At 35.7% G+C, this 21,312-nt stretch overlaps 1 protein-coding gene across 5 annotated transcripts in view; it reads left to right on the top strand.

Moving 5' to 3' along the window:
• ST7L (suppression of tumorigenicity 7 like) overlaps nucleotides 1-21,312 on the top strand; it is an 82,986-nt gene that overhangs the window by 46,792 nt on the left and 14,882 nt on the right. For all 5 annotated transcript variants that reach the window (XM_045478666.1, XM_045478664.1, XM_045478663.1 and 2 more), the window contains exons 12-14: nucleotides 3,154-3,304; nucleotides 7,651-7,743; nucleotides 13,409-13,548. In XM_045478666.1, coding sequence (XP_045334622.1) covers nucleotides 3,154-3,304; nucleotides 7,651-7,743; nucleotides 13,409-13,548 — 384 coding nt within the window. The remainder of the gene's footprint in view (nucleotides 1-3,153; nucleotides 3,305-7,650; nucleotides 7,744-13,408; nucleotides 13,549-21,312) is intronic.

Here is a 21,312-nt window from a genome sequence, read left to right as displayed (position 1 = left end):
TTACACCTTATACTGGGGGGCAGGAATTCCTGAGTAGCAGTTTGTGAAGGATATAAAATAAGTAATAATCCTTTAACATATTTTAAATATATTTTCCTTAAACTGAAAAATTTCCCTTATATTTTGAGGGTGCAGTTTTAATTCAGTAGTTTATTAGAAACTGAAAAATAAAAATTGCTTTGCCTTAAAGTCAAATTGGAAAGGACCTTTGGTGGTAGGTAAGACATGATAATGAAAAATAAGATAGCAAAAGAGATTTTTTTTCATGATTAAATAGCAAAGATTTTAAAATATAAACTTAAGTATCATTTCCTAATATATGTGCCATATGTGTTTGATTACTATCAGAATTGTCACTTAGATTATTAAACAGTGAAAATACAGATATACAGTTGCTGTTCAAGTATTTTCTTAACGTTTTGAATTGATATCTCCTGGATAATTGTTAACTGAATATCTTTTGCTTACCACTTGCTATGTGACTACCAAGATAGGGTTTAGTGTAAAGCTTTAAAACTTCAGGGTTCTAAAACTCATTGAAAATAATTTGGGATATTTTATCTCCTCTACCTGTGAAATGAAGCGGAGTTTTAATAGAAAGGGCTTGGTTTATTTATTAAAACAGTTTTCTTCTGAAAATGAGATACTCTTTTTATGATGGAGATTCCACTGTGATTGTTGCATTTTTTTTTTGCTTCCTACTGAAGAAGCTCTTAGCGCACTTGCTAAGAACATAAGGAGTCATGTCAGAGGTCAGCTATTTGAGTCCATTTTCCCACAGCCGCCTGGTGCGAGTGATCTTTTACTGTGTTTTAAAAAAATGGGCAAGGATTAGAGGGGATTAGAAAGAATATTACCCTCCTGAATATAGGCCCAAGGCACTAAGGGGAGAGAACCCAACCAGGCAGCAAATGGGCTTTGCTTGACCAAGACACAACCTCTGCTGCATTCCTTTAAGAAACTGAATGGGAAATGTTAAGTCCCCAAACTGGATTAGTAAATAATCTCATAGCTTGTGACATCTGCTAAAATAAATTGATGAGCAGACTGCATTCTTACACTTTTAGGAGAGAGCCAGAGACATCAAGATTAAGAGGAGCTTTTTTTCCCCCAGCTTTATTGAGGTATAGGAGTAAGAGTAATTAAAGATGGGCATTAAAGTTAGTATTGGAAAGGCACATTTCATAAACAAAAAAAAATTATTTTAGATGTATTGATACAATGTATACATATGTGTTGATTAATAGCCTAAGGCTTAAATTTTGAAGTCACTACACCTTTTTGTTTCTTCCTGCTTGTAGCAGTTTTGAAACATGTTTCACAAATTCAGCTCTTTGTGTTGTTCATCTCCTTAGTTTGTATAACAGCCCAAGTGTGAGAATGTATCATTTATGACATATCTCAGGAGTGTTTCTCTTTTTATAACAGAAGTTAATGTGGTTTAGACGTTATGACACATAATTTGCTATCAAATTATATAGAACAAAAGAGGTTGTTTCGAACTGTTTTAGTAGGGGAAGTATACTCTGGTCTTAGTCTTTGGAGGAAGTATTTAGCTAACTAAATATTTTTGAAGGTTTTGTTTTAAGTTGACCACTTTAATAGTAAAGATGATAAACAGGTGGTTAAGTTTGCACCTTTATGTAATTAGTACATTTGATTATACTGCTTTTGTTGTGGACTGCAATATTAAGGCAAGTATTTTCTTTAAGAATTTAAGGTAGCATTTAATTTTCATGTGTGAATAAGAACTGATAGGTTATAACTTCTTTAATAGGCACATCCACTAATTCCTTAAATGTGTCTTGCACTGTACTTTCTTGGCCTTGTTCAGGTTGGCCTGTACTCCAACCCCTGTGTTTTCCCACCCCACTGCCCAATCTGTTCATCCATATTTTACCCATCTTTATCTATAAGCTCAAATCCCAAATGCCATCGAGTGGTTTATTTTCACCACCTAAATCATAACCAATACCTCCTAAACATAGAGTTATCGTATGATCCAGCACTTTCACTACTAGGTATATACCCAAGAGAGGTGAAAACTTCTGTTCACATAAAACCTTGTATGTGAATGTTTACTGCAGCATTATTCATAATAGCCAAAAGGTGAAAACAACCAAATGTCCATCAAATAATGAATGGATAAACAAGTGTGGTATATCCATATAATGGAATATTATTCAGCTGCAAAAAGGAATGAGGTACTGGTATATGATACGACATGGATGTACCATGAAAACATTATACTAAGTGAAAGACACCAATTACAATAGACCATATATTATGCAATTCTTTTTGTATGAAATAACCAGAACAGGCAAATGTATAGAGATTCAAAGCAGATTAATGGTTGCTTGATTAGAGGGTAATAAGAGGATGTGGATTCTTTTTGAAGTGATGAAAATGTTCTAAAATTGTGGTAATGGTTATATATATCTGTGAATATACTAAAAACCATTGAGTTGTACACTTTAAATGGGTGAAGTGTAAAGTATGTAAATTATGTCTCAATAAAGCTGTTAAAGAAAAACTAAAAAACATGAATACCTTCAATCCAAATTCCTGTATACACTGTTTATATCTCTAATAAAGCATAGTCTTGTTATAATTATTAACTTAAAAAAATCTGTCTTTCTCATTACATTAGGAAGTTCCAGAGAATATAGTGTTTCCTAATAGATATAGTACTTGCACTCAGTAAATATTAATTTAATTGAACTTATTCACAATTAAGTTCCTCACTTGTAAAATGGGAATAAGAGAAAAAAGAATTCAATGTCACCACAAAATGTTTCCAAAATTGTATTTTATCATTTTTATACTTAATTTTCTTTTGGAAAAATAGATATTTGCTTTCACATTATTTCCTCAGCTTGAGTTTCTATTTTGTATTTAGCAAGGTCATACATAAGCCATTTATCTCCTTATTTCTGCCTTTAGGGATATTCTGATTTTTGGAATTTGCATATACAAGCATTTTTTATACACATACTATCAGTATGACCCTCTTGTCATCTCGACTAGCTTAATGTGTGTTTTTTTTAATCAAATGGACTTTATAAAATTTGAGTCTACATTTTTTGTTTGAATGTAACATAATTTAATTTTTCTCTTTTCTGTGGTGTGTTTCTCTGTGTGTCATTTTTCTAGTATTTACTAGAGATGAAGAGTCTAATTTTACCTCCAGAACACATTCTGAAACGAGGTGATAGTGAAGCAATTGCCTATGCTTTCTTCCATCTTCAGCATTGGAAGAGAATAGAAGGTGCTCTGAATCTGTTACAGTGTACGTGGGAAGGCAGTAAGTATTCTCCAAATGTCCCACTAATCTCTCAGACTATTCATTGCATCCACAGGCAGCCCTTTTAAATGAGATTTCTGAGTTTCTGTAAGGATTGGCTTCAAAGTGAACTCAGAGGTGTTTATTTGGTTTATTTGTAGGAGAAATGCATAATGTACTTATACTGATGCCATATTTAGGAAAAGCAGAATGAGAAGCCGTTATGGTATTCTGTCATATGTTCACTTAAATTACATATTTGTAAGGAAAGAAAATGAAAACTTACATCCCTTGGTTTATAAGCTTTTTAATGTGGTTGAGTTATTGTTCTAATATTTTTTAAGTTAGACTTTTATTTTCAGATGTATACATCATGAAACTATTTTCCTCACAACTAATATCAAATCTATTCTTTTTTTTCAATCTATTCTTTTTATTGTGGTAAAGTACACATAACATAGAAGTTACTGTTTTAACCATTTTATTTTTTTAATTTTAAAAAATTTTTAAAGATTTTATTTTATTTTTAAGCTCATTTATTTATTTTGAGAGAGAGAGAGAGTGAGTGGGATAGGGACAGAGAGAGGAGAGAGAATTCCAAGCAGGCTCCTCACTGTTAGTGCAGAGCCTGACATGGGGCTCGAATTCACAAACCGTGAGATCATGACCTGAACCAAAATCAAGAGTCAGATGCTTAACCGACTGAGCCACCCAGATGCCCCAAGATTTTATTCTTTTTTTTTTTTTTTTAATGTTTATTTATTTTTGAGACAGAGAGAGACAGAGCATGAACGGGGTAGGGTCAGAGAGAGGGAGACACAGAATCCGAAGCAGGTTCCAGGCTGTCAGCACAGAGCCTGATGCAGGGCTTGAACTCATGGACTGTGAGATCATGACCTGAGCCAAAGTCGGACGCTCAACCGACTGAGCCACCCAGGCGCCCCCCCGCAAGATTTTTCTTAATTAATCTCTACACCCAGCGTGGGGCTCAAACATACAACCCCGAAATCAAGAATCACATGCTCCACCCACTGAACCAGCCAGGTGCCCCCATTGTAGCCATTTTAAAATGTATAGTTCAGTGACATTATATACATTCACATTGTTGTGCAACCATTACCATCTTCTATTCCCAGAGCATTTTCATCATCCCAGACTGAAATTCTATACCCATTAGATAATGACTCCCCATTCTTCCTTCCTCTCCAGCCCTTGGTAACTATTCTGCTTTCTGTCTCTATAAGTTTGACTAGTCTAGGTATCTTCTGTAGTGAAATTGTACAATCTTTGTCTCATTAAATCAGGCTTACCTCACTGAGCATAATGTTGTAGCATGTGTCAAAAAATCATTACTTCTTAGGGCTGAGTAATCTTCCATTGTATATATACACCATACTTTGTTTATATAGTCATCTGTCAGTGGATATTTGGGTTGTTTCCACCTTTTGGCTATTATGAATAATGCTGCTATGAACATGGGTATACGAATATCTGTTTAAGTTCCTACTTTCAGTTTTTTTGGGTATATACCTAGAAGTGGAACTGGTAGATTATATAATTCTATGTTCAATGTTTTGAGGAACTGTCATACTATTTTCTATGGCAGCTACACCCATTTACATTCCGCCAGCAATGCACAGGTTTTCACTTTCCCTATATCCTTGTCAACACTTGCCTTTTTTTTTTTAATAGCCACACTGATGGGTGTGAAGTGGTATATCATTGTGGTTTTGATTTGTATTTTCCTTATAATTAGTGCTGTTGAACATTTTTTAACGTGCTAATTGGCCATTTGTATATCTTTGGAGAACTAGGTTGTTTTTCAATTAACTACCAGATCTCTTATTTGTAACTTCTTAAAATCATTTAGAAAATGAAAAAGCTTGGGGGCGCCTGGGTGGCGCAGTCGGTTAAGCGTCCGACTTCAGCCAGGTCACGATCTCGCGGTCCGTGAGTTCGAGCCCCGCGTCGGGCTATGGGCTGATGGCTCAGAGCCTGGAGCCTGTTTCCGATTCTGTGTCTCCCTCTCTCTCTGCCCCTCCCCCGTTCATGCTTTGTCTCTCTCTGTCCCAAAAATAAATAAACGTTGAAAAAAAAATTAAAAAAAAAAAAGAAAATGAAAAAGCTTGATCAAAATGTTTTATCAGTTGAATTTTTATAATAATTGTCTTGGAAAGTGAATTTCTGCTACCATTAAAAATTCAAAAATAAATTCAATACTCATTAACTAGAGTTGGTTGATCCCCCTCAGTTCCCAAACTTTGCACTGAGGCACCTTGGGGCGTTGCGGCAAATTCATAAGAGTGCCATGGCATATTTAAAAATTTCAGTGGAAACAACAGTAATACTCAATATGTGTCAGGCATCATTGTTAGTTCCATGTAGTTCAAGGTTTCACCATTAGGTGGCTCTCCATTGTCTCTTGATGTTGTCAAAGCTTTGCAAAGCTGGGTTTTTTATTAGCTGCTGTGATTAAAAGAAGTACCACACACACACACACACACACACACACACAAATCAGTGTGGAACAGGAAATGACGATGGCAGTGTCCAATCTGACTCCAAGGTTTGAAAAGGTATGCAGCGCCCAACAGGTACATACATCCCACTAGTAAGAAAAGATGGTTGTTTAAAAATGAAATAATTGGGGGCACCTGGCTGGCCCAGTGAGTAGAACATGTGACTCTTGATCTTGGGGTTGTAGTTTCAAGCCCCACATGGGGGTAGAGATTACTTTAAAAAATTAAAAAATTAAAAAAAAATGAAATAATTATTTTTTCCTTTAAGTTTTTTTTTTTTTTTTTTTTTTTTTTTTTTAAATTCACTGCTAAGTTGTTAGCACACAAACCTTTAAAGTTGTTTGGATCCACTACTTAAGTGGAATTGTTATATTTCTTTCAGCCTAGGGGCATCATAAAAAATTACTGAGACATGAAGGACACCATGTATCCTTGAGGCAAAGAGAATTTGGGAATCTATGCATTAACTACTTGCCAAGAGTCAGACACTATGCTTACCTCTGACAATATGCAGATTAATGAAATTGGGACTAATAAAACTGAGGAGCAGAATGTCTTTGTGTCATTAGGCTTCTTTTTGCTGTCTCTCTAGTAGTCTAAAAGCTCCTCAAAGCCTGGTACTCTATCTCATTGATCCTGTTTGTGTCTTCAGTGCCTAATGGTCTGCCTGGCACATAAGAGGTTTTCAATAAGGATGTGACTTACGCTGAATTTCATAAATAGTCTTCTTTATGAATGATTTTTCTAGTGTTACCACTGATTTGCTTTGTGACTTTGGACAAATCCCCACTTTTTATTGTGGCAGAACAAAATTCATATTTTGACAAAAGTTTTTTTAAATGTTTATTTATTTATTTTGAGAGAGAGAGACAGAGTGTGAGCAGGGGAGGGGCAGCGAGAGAGGGAGAGAGAATGCCAAGCAGGCTCCATGCTGTCAGCACAGAGTCCGATACCGGGTTTGATCCTGGTATCTCACGAACTGTAAGATCGTGACCTCAGCTGAAATTAAGAGTCGGACAGTTAACCAGCTGAGCCACCTATGCACCCCTTGACAAAAGTTTATAGAGCTAAGCACTAAAGGAAAAACAAAACTTAATCACAGTTTTGATGAATACTTAGCTAGTTAAGTAGTAAACAAAGATTCCCCCTTTAAGAAGTCTTCAAGAGTTGGTGATAATCTAGATCAGGGATAGGTAAATTTTTTCTGTAAAAAAGCAGATGGTAAATCTTTAGTCTTTGTGAGCCATAGTCTCTGTTACAGCTACCCAACTCTTGTAGCATGAAAGCAGCCTAACATAATATATAAATGAACAAGCAGTTTTAACATCTGTATTCTAACAAAATTTTATTTGCAAACATAAATAGTGGTCCAGATCTGGCCAAAGGGCCATACTTTGGTGACCTCAGAACTAAATTAAATTCTGCTTGTAGAAAACTTTGGTGACACCTAACACATGAAGTTAGTAGCCATTGGGAACTCTTTCTGGGCTGCCAACAGTCATGGTAACAACAGTGATACATGTTGCAATTTTATGAAGGCTCCTAGAAGAAAAGGAAGTTATACCCACAGAGTTAAGTCTGTTGTGTTTGTAGTGAGGAGACAGAGGCAAGAAGGACTCAGCAACCTTGTTATCCACTACTCCCTTCATGCTCTGAATAAATCTTATTCTTCCCCTTATTCCTTCTTTTGCTTCCTTTGTGTCTTTCATCTAAAAGATATCTCTAAAGGAATTAATAAATGCTGTATGAAAATTTTGTAAAAATATGTCTCCACAGTAGCTTTGATTTGTAGTATGGGATGAAAGTGAGTCTGAATTAAATGTCAAACTATATATTTTTTTTCCTCAGCTTTTAGAATGATTCCATACCCTTTAGAGAAAGGCCATCTATTTTACCCTTATCCCAGCTGCACAGAGACTGCTGATAGAGAGCTATTACCTAGTAAGTAAATATTCTAGTTTTCCTAAACTTAAAAGTAGTTGTGAGATTGTTTTTCATAGTATTTTCTCATGATAAAAGTGCCTTTGGTTGAAATTCAGGATACTGTTTAAAATACTATTTTAGCCATTTCTTAGATGTAGTTGCAAAATTCAGTTCATTCCCATGTATTTTGGGGGTAAAATTCTGTGTTAGATGTGATAAAGAACACAAAAATTGAAGATATTTAAAAGAACAGTCAACTAATAAGCATTTAAAGAAGAAATAATACCATTCATTCACAAACTCTTTTCAGAAAATAAAGGAGGAGGGAACACTGCTCAGCTTATTCTGCGAGACCAGTATGACCCTGATACCAAAACCAAAGACATTACAAGAAAAGAAAACTATAGAACAATATCCCTCATGAATACAGATACAAACATGTTCAACAAATATTAGCAAACTGAATCCAGCCACATATAAAAAGGATTATACTCCATGACCAAGTGGGATTTACCTCACAAATGCAAGTGGTTTAACATTTGAAAAGGCAATGCATCATGTTATTAGAATAAATGACAGTGGATACAGAGAAAGGGTCTGATAAAAATCCAACGCCCATTCATGATAAAAATTTTGAAAAAATTAGGAATGAAAGAGAATTTCCTCAACCTGATAAAGAGCATCTACAAAAACCCCACAACTGACATCATACTTAAGTGGTGAAAGACTGAATGCTTTCTCCCTAAGTTAGGAATAAGGCAAGGATGTCTGCCCCTCCCACTTCTCTTCAGCATTGTACTAGGGGTCCTAGTCAGTGCAATCAAGCAAGAAAAATAAATAAAAGACATTCATATTGGAAAGGAAGAAGAAAAACAATCTTTATTCATAGATGACATCATCGTCTATGTAGGAAATCCTAAGAAATTCATAAAAATACTATTAGAACTAATAAGTTCAGCAAAGTTGCAGGATATAATATCAGAGTATAAAACGCAGTTGCATGTTTAAATACTGGCAGTGAATAAGCAATCCAGAAATGAAATTTAGAAAACGTTTCTAATCATGGTGGCATCAAAAAGAAGAAACAATTTAGGAATAATTTGGTGAAAGAAGTGCAAAGCTTGTATACTAAAAAAAAACCTACATAATTTGCTGAGAGAAATTAAAGACAAATCTAAGTAAATGGAGAGGCGTTCCATGTTTACTGATTGGAAGACTCGATATTATTTATATGACAGTTCTCTCCAAATTGATCTATAGATTTAATACAATCCCTACCAAAATTCCAGGAGAGATTTTTGCAGAAATTGACAAGCTGATCCCAAAATTTATATGGGAAGGTAAAAGACTCAGAATTGTCAAAACAGTCTTTACAAAGAATGAAATTGGAGAGACTACACTTTGCAGTTTTAAGAAGAGCAGTCATAGACTTAGGAAGAGAACCAGAAATATGTAGGGTTATGATTGCTGAAAGTCCCACTGAGTCCCTGCTTTCAGGAAGCCAAACTTCTCAAAAGAATGGTCTATATTTATTTGTCCGAGTTGCACTTTTTTTCTGTGAACTGGTAAATTTCTGTTTAATTTTTCTTTTTATGATTTAACCAATAAATAAGCATGCTGAAGGGTGTAAACACTAGCACCATGTTTCCTTATGTGATATAAACCTGTGCCATAGTTTTTACAGTTCTGGGGCTGTTAGAGCTCAAGTCTAACGAGGAAAGTTGCAGTTTTACAAACGCCAAATTTAGGGAACTGAAAAGTTCAAACAAATAGATGAAAATTTAGGAGAGATTATGGAAGTTGAGTATGCTGATATTTTTCTCCCAGGGTCTTTTATTTTCTTCCATCCTCTGAGATAATTTACCTGTCTTTTCTTTGAACTCTCAAAGTATTTTGTGAACTTCTTAACCTCCCCCTTCTAGATTGTAAACTTGAAGGCCAGGATTCTCTTTATCATATCTTTGGGTATTTCTATAATGTTCATCGTGAAAATTGTGTAAATATTTTAATTAGTCAAATTTGTTAATGCATTCTTATAAACATGCTAAGTATATTGTAAGCACTCAACAAAAATATTAAATATTAGCACCTTTTCCTCTTTATCCTACTCCAAACTCCTGAACTGCTTACGAGTTAATACAAAGACTGATAAACAATGTGTTAAGTGCTGTGTGTATGGAATAGATTTTAAGGAAGCTGGAATGCGGAGTGCCTATCTCTCTAAGGTCAGGGATGATTCCTAAATCTGACTTGAATGACTTGAAGAATGGTAAATCCAACATACAGCACAAGGAGCAAGTTTGGGAACAGGAGTCGGGAAAGTAAATAAATTCAGGCTTTGAATATGTTGTATGTGTAACCTTTCACCCATGCCCACACACACGTGTGTGTGCATATGTGTATGCATGCTTAAATATCTTATTACATAATCTGTTTCACACACACATTATATATATACATATTATTTATATTTCTAAATAATATATGGTTCTAAGATATGTTTATAAGAAATATACATATAAATAGTAAATGTTGTAGGTATTCTTTAGATAAAAGTAATAGAGAGCTGTTTTAAACTTAAAGGGAATTTGTTAGAAGACTGGATTATCTCAAAGAATCCCAAAGCAGCAATTACAGTTGGACCTCAGAAGGGACTAGAACCAAAAACTAGAAGGCTATAAAGATTTCCAGGAGTCAGTTATCTGTATATCTTTATCTCAGGCTGCCTTTTTCAGGCTCTCGTATTCTCGCTTTTCTTTTTTTTCCTTCCCCAGTGCCATCTCCTTTTTGTGTGAGCTCTCCTTTCTGCTTCTCTCAGTGTGTCTGCTTCATTTTTATATCTTTCTCTTGGTAGTTTGGCTTTCCCTTCTTAGACACTCATGTAGCCAAACTTGATGCCCCTACATCGCTCTAGTTTACATGTCATCAGTTCAGGCAAATAGTACAGTATGAATAATAACTCAATCCTGCTTGTAAGACTTCTGGGAGACAGAATCAGATGCTGACAGAATCAGAATCCATGTGTCCATTCCTGGTTCATTTAGCTGTGGGCTAGGGACAGGGTCAGGTTGCGTAAACAAAATTGCCAAGGGTTCTGATACCTCTTTCTCTTGATATCTCTCTACCTCACCGAACCAACTTGGTAGTCATCATTTTCTAGCTATGAATGAGATCACTAAGGGAAACTGTAGAGTGAGAAGTAAGCTAAGAGCAGAACCATGGGGGCACAAAAATGTTGAAGGAATGGGTGGCTGATAAGGAGTCTGGAAGATTCAGTGAAGTAGTGGTCAGGGACAGGACAAGAACCAGAACTAGATAGGCTAGGAACTAAAAAGAGGGGAAAAAATCCAAGTGAGGAGGAGTATCTGATACCAAGGAAGGTGATTACTGAGAAGAATCCATTGACTTCAGCAATTAGAATGTCATTAGTGAGAGAAATTTTATTTTCTTTCCTAGGATGGTGCTGGTAGTAGTTGCTCTTGTTGTTTTCCATTTTAACAAAAATAAGGCAAAAGAATAAATCTTTGATTATGGAGCATCAATATGCAAGAGTATATTATATTAGGATAATACATTTAGCCTAAAATACCCCTCCCCAAAATTATAAAGGTTGCCTGATATAAGGCCAATTTTACATAGTAATATGAATAAAGTCAGGGTTTTTCGCACGTATTGCCAGAGTCCCAGCTTATGAGAACAGAGAGTTTGCTTTTTGGCAGGCCTTTATTATTTCTAGGGTACTTAGACATTTGCAAATTCCAGGAGGTAGGAGAAGAGGGATATGCTGGGGTCTTTGTTTGATTATATTGTTTGTTCTGAGAATATTTGTCTGTGTCTGACTGTGGTAGAATGAACAAATTTTTAATAATGTGGAGTTCTAATACCCAGGAGTACTTAATGTTTTTTTGTTTTCAATTCTCCTTCAACCTTGATATGACTTACAACATTCTGGAATTTGCTTATGAACCTCATAAGCTCAGACTTGAACTATTCCCTTAGTTCACATAGCTATTTAGTTGTCTTTTATGCCTCCTGATAAATTTTTCTCTACAAGCCAGTGATGAAATTTGAACTTTACTTCCAAGGGAGTGTTTCTGTACTAGTCATCCATTATATTGATGTATTAGCCAAACATTGACTGACAAGTGAATCTACAGAAAGCAATCCAAAAAGAAAAACTTAAGTCTCTCCTATAGTATAAAAATTTCATATTTTAGGAGATTATCTTACTAAAGCTATATAGTTTTCTGCCTTATAAAGTGGAAATAATATCTATCTCTTAGGGAAATTGGGAAAAAATCAAACTAATGTAAATTAAAGCACTTTGTGAGCCATAAAATGCCATACAGTTTGATTAACTTTATTAATGTTGCCATCTGTCACGTAATAAGAGTATTAGTGACCATTGGTATATTTAAGTGTTCCCTGTCTTTGCAAGTACAATGGTTTGCCTCTCTTGGTTTGCTAGAAGAAGTTGTCTTCTCATGGCTGAGGGACAGGGCAAAAGGGACTGCTGGTTTTTTGGGTGCCGAAAGTTCAATGTTGTCCGTAGCTTCTAATGTTTCTAACGTTTTTAAAAAGTTCAGATTTGGTGTGTTTCTACTTTAAAAGTGATTCAAGCCTCTGGAAATTTTCTGGATTTTTAATGAGTTTGGTTTTTGGCATATTCTTTCATAGTATAGTATAAGACATAAAAAATATGGCTACCAAAGGAAACTTAGGTGTAATCTTCTCTGTGAATCATTATGTTTAAAAAAGTGAAATTTATAGCTGACCTTGATTCAGCACTGAATTAGTCATCCCTTACTTATGTAGGATATTACATCAGGAATTCCTGGGTTTGTGTCCAGCCCTGAGCAGTTAACTTACTGGACTAATGAAGTCCCAGAATAGCTCTCAGTTTAACAGACGTTTATTGAGCACCTACTATGTGCCAAGCATGGTAATACGCTCATCAGCATTGGTATGCAGGTATTTCCAATCAAATTTTAAATAAGATATAAATGCTTGAATACTGTTAGTAATGGAATATCCAGTCTTTAGAAAAATAATCCCTGATTTAATGTGTGAATGTGGTAAAAGAAGACAGGGTACTTGGTTTATGATCAGAATCCTAGGGCTTTGGTGTTCTAGTTCAGGTTTTATAGTGCTCTATGAAGTGCTACAGATAGAACATTTATTAATAACTGGGTAAAATTGTGGTTCTGGGAAATCTGCAATCACACATCTGTCTCTTGATTCTGTACTTGTCTCTGAGCTCCTAAAGAACAAGAATTATAACAACTCACATTTAGTAAGGACTTACAGTGTTCATCATAACAACTCCATAGCAACTATGAGAGGGTTTAGCAACTTATTCAAGATCACACAGCTAATAAGTGACAAAGCTCTTTTTCAAAAGCACCTCAGCATGACTTTACAATTAATGTTCTTTCCCACGATGCCATCCTATTCTTAGTCCCCAGCACAGTCATCTGGCTCCGTAGATAGGCTGTTGATGCTGGAATAAATAATGAATAACTCTCTTCTATCTTGCTATCCCGAGATGCCTTGTTCTTTTTTTTAAAAAAAAAAAAATGATTTTCCTTTTTAGTTTTAAAAAATAAACTTTGTTTGAAAATATTAAAACTGGCTTACACTGTATTCTTAAATAAAATCCATTTCAACCTTTTCTCCCTTGCAGCCTTTCATCATGTTTCTGTTTACCCAAAGAAGGAGCTTCCTTTTTTCATCCATTTCACAGCAGGACTGTGTTCTTCTACAGCAATGATAGCTCTTCTCACACACCAGTTTCCTGAAATCATGGGTGTTTTTGCTAAAGCTGTAAGTATGATCTCAAGGACTTGTGTAGAGTATTTGTAAAACACACAAGAAACCATCTCTGATCTGTTTGTGCTAAGCCAGTTGATCAGTGGAAGATGTTTGTTATAGTAAATTACAGGAACTGATTTGTAAAGTTGCTGCCATAAATATGTCAAACATAAGTTTCTTGGTGACTTGAGCTATATTTTTGTTGCTTAAAAATTTAAAGACTACAATGGTGTAACATTATACAGTTGGTCTTTGTAGATCACTTTTGGTGGTAAACCCAGCGCTTGTTACTAGCTGAGGAATAATCCAACTCTTTTAAATGCTTTCTTTTTGGCATTTAAAAAAATTCCCTATTTTGTAAACAAATTTTGATTTTTCCATTTAAATGAAATCATCAGTTGTAAGGTTTGCTGATGGAGAATGAGTAGGTAAGATGGGACAGATGCGACATTTGCCCTGAGTACAGAATACGCTTCTTTACTCAAAGCTTCTCCGTGTTGTATCTTCATGTTCTTATTGACTTTCCCCAATCTTGGGTGTAAAACCATGTATAGACCTTTAGTTTCATTTTTGTCCTTCAATTTTGAACTACTTCCCCATTTCCTGACCCAGGTCCAGAAAGTACTTGATATTAGAGAGAGTATCCCATGATTATTTACTCTTCTACATAAAGTTAGTAATTAGTGTCACTGGCTTAAAGTAAAATTACCAAAGATAAGTCCCTTTAAGTCTCTGAGCCTTTAAAAAAATGTGTCTTTCTTGTACATCTTGGCATTTTTACCAGGTAATAATAGTTCAAACCCAAAAGGAAAATGCTAATTCATTCTAGTCCCAGATCAAAAAGCATTGAGAACTGTAGAAACACTGGCCCTTACTCGGTAATGTAATTTCTATATTTTTCTCTATATGCCTCCATTTTGACTCTCTGTTTCCTCACAATTTCTTTTTCTGCCTTAAGAACAGTTTATTTTGTGCCTTAAAGATCAGTTGGTTTTCTTTTGGCACCAGTAGTAAAAGCACTGGTTTCCCTTTTTCCCTGAAGGTCAACTGTATAATGTGTTAACTTGCCACTGGCTGTAGGCCTAGGAGTCTGCGACTGCACTTGATTCTGGGTCAGTCTTCAAGGGGAATGACTTCCCACTGTTGTTCAGGGAGTATAGATATTTGGGTTGGAAACGGACTATTTCCTTTTAGTGTAAAAGGGAAGTGTAGTGATCATACCATAACTGTTATTCGCAGTGGTGCTGCCTAGGGAGTGAGTGCATCTCAAACTGAAATGACCTTACTGTGTAATCTGGCATGGAAAAAGTTGACTAGAAAAGGAATCCTGTCCATTTAACAACTGGAAAAATATATGCAGCTGTGTATTTGAGATCACAGGCAAACAGTGGAAAACTCCTTGGGTTTCTCTCAGGGCAGTGGGGAAAAGATAAAATTGAGTGAGGAGCAAGATCTAGAATCTGGAATTGATAGGTAGCAATTGTTAGTAGTATACTTCCAGCTAAAAATAATGCGGAGTGTACTCACTATCTGTTCTGTCCATTCATGTTAGTATATAGTGTCTGTCTTTACCTGAGACATTGCTGATGGCACCGGAAGAGCCTTTAAGATTACATAGCACAAGCTCCTTAGCACTCTTCTAGAAGAGTCTGAGAATGAATAATTATATATTTTAAAGTGGACACTTTTTTTTAGACCAAAAGTTATTAATTTACTGTGATTCTAGTTAGTGAACAATAAACAGGCATTTATTTACTATCTTTTGATATTTGTATGGTTGGTGGTATATAGTGAAAAATGTGCCTCACAGCAAACTTTTATAGCCACATTTTATCCTCTGGCCTTTACATGCACATTGTAAGTTCCTAAAAGCTAACTATTTACTGAAAGTACCTGGAAATCAATATTTGGTATGCTGCAGTATCAAAGTCAGGTTTCATTGAAGACTTTATGGAAAATTATTACATAAGGGCCATCCCCATCTTATGAACACAACGTATAAATGCCTAACAGCCAACCAGCCCGCAACGGAGCTGGAGGCTCAAATTCTACTTCTTCACCTCTTAATATAGTGTGGTCTATAGAGTAGGAACGTCACCATCACCCAGCATGGTCTATGTGGTAGGAACATCACCATCACCCAGGAGCTTGTTAGAAAGACATAGCCTCAGGCACCACTCCACACGTCCTGAATCTGCTTTTTAACATGACCCCCAGGTGATCCTATATGCACATTTAAAATCTAAGAAGCCCTGCTCTCCTCTACCCCCATAGGAGGAACGTAGATTGCCTGGATAGTGCCACTTTTTTGAGGTAGAGAAGGGGCAGCATTGCAGAATGGTGATGAGCATAGGTTCTGGAGCCAAACTGCTTTGCTTTGAGTTCCAGCCCTGACATTTACTGTCTGTGCAACTTCAGATAAGTTACTTAACCATTTCTCCCCCTCATCGTGAAATGAGAGTGGTACTACCTCATGGGTTTTTGTGAGGGTTAAATGAGTTTAAAATATGTCAGGTGTTTAGACTCACGTCTGTCCATAGTAGAAACTAGGGGAGTGTTACTGTTGTTGTCACCCGTCATGGTCATCATTATCACCAAAGTGCAGCTGTAGTGAAGAATACTACCCCCTTCACGCTGCAGGAGCCATGTCCCAATAGTACATTCAAAATGTGTTTCCCACAGAAATTGTAGTATAAATGGTGGTTATGTGTCATTTAAACAAGACTGTCAGTACCATACTGCTGGTACACTATGTGTATTTGTACCACCAAAAGGGGAGAAATGTTTCAGATTCTAGGAGCTGGCAAACTGCCTCGTAGAACAGAAACTATTGGTAAATTGCAAACTGCCTATGTTAGGGTTTTCAATTAAGTCATATATTTGATAGCCAAATATAGTAGAACTCAATCTATTTAGGAAGGCAAAACAATTTAAGAAAATTTCCTAAATTTCTTCCATTGTTGTCATGGTCCCCTCCTCATCTAATATATATTTTTGTTTTAGCTCACATGCTAGAGTAATTTACTTTGAATTTGTTAAAATACATTTGTTCCAAAATTGCTTTTTTTGTGAAGCAAGGCACTACGGATTAATGATTTTTAATAACCCCATTGTACATCAGATTGAGATAAATGGAAGGGAATGAACTAGAATGGTTAGTGGTTTTAGTGCCTGGTTGTTGTTTTGTTTTTTGTTTTTTGTTTTTTGTTTTTTGTTTTTTTTGCATGGTATAAAGCTATATGGAATAAGACTTCAGTGTCAGCAAGTTAGGACTTTTTTCTTGTGTTTTTTTCCTGGCTGAGATGAAAACCAAGCCTGACATTCGACATAGAGCAATAATAATAATAAAAAAATGCATAAGTCCCTGGAGATGTGGAATGTGCTGATATCAGAGCTGATATTCTCCAAGGCCAGAATTCCTGAAAAAGGAAAAATTGCTTTTAAGTGGTAGGTCATTTTCTCACCTGCTTTGAAGCCTGCTGGGTTAAATATGAGAGTTCAAAGTAAGGGTAGCCAGCAAACCAAATGAACTGGAATCTGATTCTGCTTATCTGAAAGGAGCTTCTTTATTTAAGAGCAGCACTGCCCTCTCCTTAGAGAACCAATCTTCATCTACTCTGGCCCCTTTCATTTCTCTCTTGCAAGAAAAGCTTTCTTCTTAGTAAGCCTTGGGAGGGCGTTATCACAGCAGTGAAGACTAAAGATGGTCTTTGGGGATTTCACTAACTTGCTGATGAATTCAGGCTTGTGGCATGTGACTTTAGTACTTTGAATTCAGAAGTGTGTTTGAATATAAAAATCCCTAGTTGGGTTTTAACTAAATAGGATAGCCTTTGCAACTTGGCAGAAAAAGGTGTTAGTGGGTAAAGACAGGAATAAAAAAGATTCCCAAATAAATTGTTTGTTTCACTAAAGCAAACCTCTGTTGAAATCTGTTTCACTGAACGCATATTATAGCTGTGCTGAGGTGGGAATGGGCCCTGTTTCCACATATTTTTACTAATCTTTATGTGGGAAAATGTGGTTGGACATGCCAGTGATGAATTTCTGAGCAACTCATAATTGGCTGGCTCCACTGTAACTAGGGCCTAACAATCTGCTTGATTAATTCTTTAAGGACTACATTAGCCAAGTTGCATGATTTCCAAAGATATAGAAGGTCAGATGTTATACTAACAAAAGACCTTTCTACAGAATGTCTCACTGGGATTTCTTCAGCCCCTTCCCAAAAATAATTAATATTTTTCTCCCCCAATTACATTTTTAAGAATAATAAGCAGAAATAAATGGCCAAGTGTGTTTTACTGAATAGTGATCAAAACTTTTGAGGTTTGTACACTATTCTCATGTTTTTTTCCAGGGCAAAGATCATCCTCGTAACTAGGGAAGTTGGTAGATAATTATAACTTTATATTGAGAAACATACTGGTAGAAAAAAATATATTATTTTTAAAGGTTCCTAATTTTCCATTGTCATAACAAGGGACATGAAATCTGTTCATAGGTGAAAGTAATTTTTTATATTCTCCATCTGACTTCATTCATAGTGAAAACCTATGATAGTTACATCCCTCTTTCTTAAATAGGGTCACATTCAGAAATTCAACCGACAAGGAAAATAAGTCTCTTTACTTTGTTTGAAAATGGATTATTTTTCAAAGGTTTGAGACTTCTTTGGTTCCTAAGAACTGACATAGCTTTTAAAACATTTTTGAATTGTAACCAAGCTTATATTCGCATAAAATATTGTTCTGTAACCATGCTATTTCTACAGTAGTATATCTGAGGTATTTCCCAGAGATTATACTGATAATAAAGGAGCCCATTGTGTGACAGGTCAAAAAATGTTAAATGTTTATATTTTTGTTTCTTTGCTAGTGCCACTGAAGTCTTTATTTGGGCAATCTAGCATGTTCCAATTTTGATTTTCTTAATAAATAGCGGTATTTCTAGCAAGAGAAAAGATGTTCTCTACTTCCACTAAGGGCATTTCTCATGCTTCATTCTCATTGCTCCCCTTCAAAAAGAACCAGACTGAGAAGTTTGTGAAATCACTGATGTTTTTCTTTATCCATATTTTCTGAGTACTAAATTCTTCTTTTCAAAGGGAGGAAAAAAAAGAATAAAAGTTAATGTACTTTTTTTTTTAATGCTTATTTATTTTTGAGAGAGAGAGAGAGAGAGAGAGAGAGAGAGCGAGCATGAGTGGGGGAGGGACAGAGAGGGAGACACAGAATCTGAAGCAGGCTCCAGGCTCTGAGCTGTCATCACAGAGCCCAACACGGGGCTTGAACTCACAAACCGCAAGATCATTACCTGAGGCAAAGTTGGATGCCCAACCAACTGAGCTACCCAGGTGTCCTGGCAATGTACTTTTTAATGCATGTCTGTATTCCTTCTCCAGGGTTTAATTCAGTTTTGAAGTTTATGGAAAGCACTCTCTTTCCCAATTAACATGTGCCTGTCAAGTATGAAGTTCACAAAAGCTCACCCTGAATTTATTTGGCAGTATATTTAATCATCCTTTCTCCCTCAAAGTGAACATCTCAATGCCAAAGTTTAGAACATCCTGTCACTAACTGCTGCTGATCTATTGATTGCTTAATCATTAGCACTTGGGGCAAAGTGGACTGCATAACAGTTTTTGGAAGAGCTGTGCTTAGATATTGATGTAAATTGCTCACTCCAAACCCATTACATGAGTGATATTAAAATTCATGTTAGGAAACCTACTGATTTTTCTTTCAGAAAACATCTTTGTTTTTTGCAGACCCAGCATAGTCCTCTAAATGGAGAGAATAATGGGAATGCAGAATAAAATTATAATCTTGAGGAATAGTTTTTATTGGCTTGTTTCTTGAGTCGAACTTTGCTCCTTCTCCCACCAATCAAATTACTAATACTCAAAGGAAATAAATTTGTACTACTACTTAATATATTATGATTTTAGGGGTGCCTGGGTGGCTCGGTCGGTTAAGCGCCCGACTTCGGCTCAGGTCATGATCTCACGGTCCATGGGTTCGAGCCCCGCGTCGGGCTCTGTGCTGACAGCTCAGAGCCTGGAACCTGTTTCAGATTCTGTGTCTCCCTCTCTCTGTGACCCTCCCCCGTTCATGCTCTGTCTCTCTCTGTCTCAAAAATAAATAAACGTTAAAAAAATTTTTTTTTAAATATATTATGATTTTAAACCAGGAGTAAGTTAGATTTCTGTTAGTTATTATCTCTTCTCTCAATAGTGTGTACATATATTCTCATTTATTCTTACCTGAGCCATTGCAAGACAGACTGTGGTTTTCCAGCTTTATGGATGGGGAAGTTCGAGTCATTCAAGTTAAGCAATTTGCTTGAAATCATACAGTAGATAGCCCTTTAGTCATGATATATATGCTTGGTTTCAATAATATGTCAGTTCACAACTCACACCAAAGCAAGTACAAAAGAATAAATTTCAAACTAAATATAGTAATGGTAACGGGATATAGAATGATAGAATGGTGATAGTAACGTGGTTTTGCTAGAGAAGTCTTCCTATAGGAGATGAATTTGGAGGGTTTTTTTTTTTATTGCAGCATTTTTTTAAATTTTATTTTTTATTTTTTAAAATTTACATCCAAATTAGCATATAGTGAAACAGAGTTTTAAATGAAAAGGCTGATACTGATTTTCAGAAAATAGAAAGGACACTTAGGTTGCAAAAATGCTTCCTGCAAAAATAAAAATATAAGTATACAAACCGCCTGGGGAACTCTTCACTCATCACAGTATTAGTATATTTGATGAACTCTGATGCTTTAAAATAAAGAATGCCCATTTGCTTTTCTGTCTTCAAACTGGTTCATTATCATTTCATTCCTTTTCTTGCTAGTAAGTCACTTAAGAAAGAAGAACACTGGTTATTTACATCACATACTCAGACAACCGTATAAAGAACTTAAGTCTTTCTAACTTTTGGAAATGTGCAGTAATACTAAAGAAACAGTAGATGCTGGTTTGTAATGATTCAGAGGGAATTTGACTCTCTGAAATGGTAAAAAAAAAAAAAAGTTTTAATACAAAGTACAAATATATACGCTATGTTTCAATATCACTCTTCTTTCAAAATCAAATAAGTTTGTGAAGGATTAGGGAGGGAAGTTTAACTGAGCAGAATAAACTTTTGATCTAAAATTTAACTTGTGGGTATTTTTTGGCTAACATGGGGATTTTAGATAGTAAAGGTACTTCTAGGAGCTGTTATCAATAGGTAGGGAACTTGGGAGGTGTCTGGGTGGCTCAGTTGGTTAAGCATGAAACTATGGCTCAGAAACTATGTGCTGACAGCTCAGAGCCTGGAGCCTGCTTCGGATTCTGTGCCTCCCTCTGTCTCTGTTTCTCCCCTGCTTGCACTCTGTCTGTATGTCTCTCTCTCTCTCTCTCAAGAATAAATAAAGATTAAAAAAACATCTCAAAATAAATAGGGAACTTGGGTGTGTTCTTTAATGCTGATAAGGCCTCAATACAAGATTGGGTGTTAATGGTGCTCTTTCCAAATTAGAGGAAAAAATAAAATTATCTGCCTTAGTTCTATAGTGGCATTAGATTGAAGCCAGCCTCAAGAAAAGAAATTATTTTGGCTTTAGGTGATGCTCAACAAAATTAAGAGAACTGATATTCAGAGAGTTCAGACCACATAATTACCCTCTCAATCTCATCCTGTAATTTCAGGCATTCTGAAAATGAAATGTATATGTGTTATTCAAAGTGTTGAAAAGGCTATATTCTTATTGAGTACTTGTA

This window comes from Leopardus geoffroyi, chromosome C1, assembly GCF_018350155.1.
Source record: "Leopardus geoffroyi isolate Oge1 chromosome C1, O.geoffroyi_Oge1_pat1.0, whole genome shotgun sequence".
In the NCBI taxonomy this organism is placed as follows: Eukaryota; Metazoa; Chordata; class Mammalia; order Carnivora; family Felidae; genus Leopardus; species Leopardus geoffroyi.
This window is presented reverse-complemented; position numbering and strand designations above follow the sequence as displayed.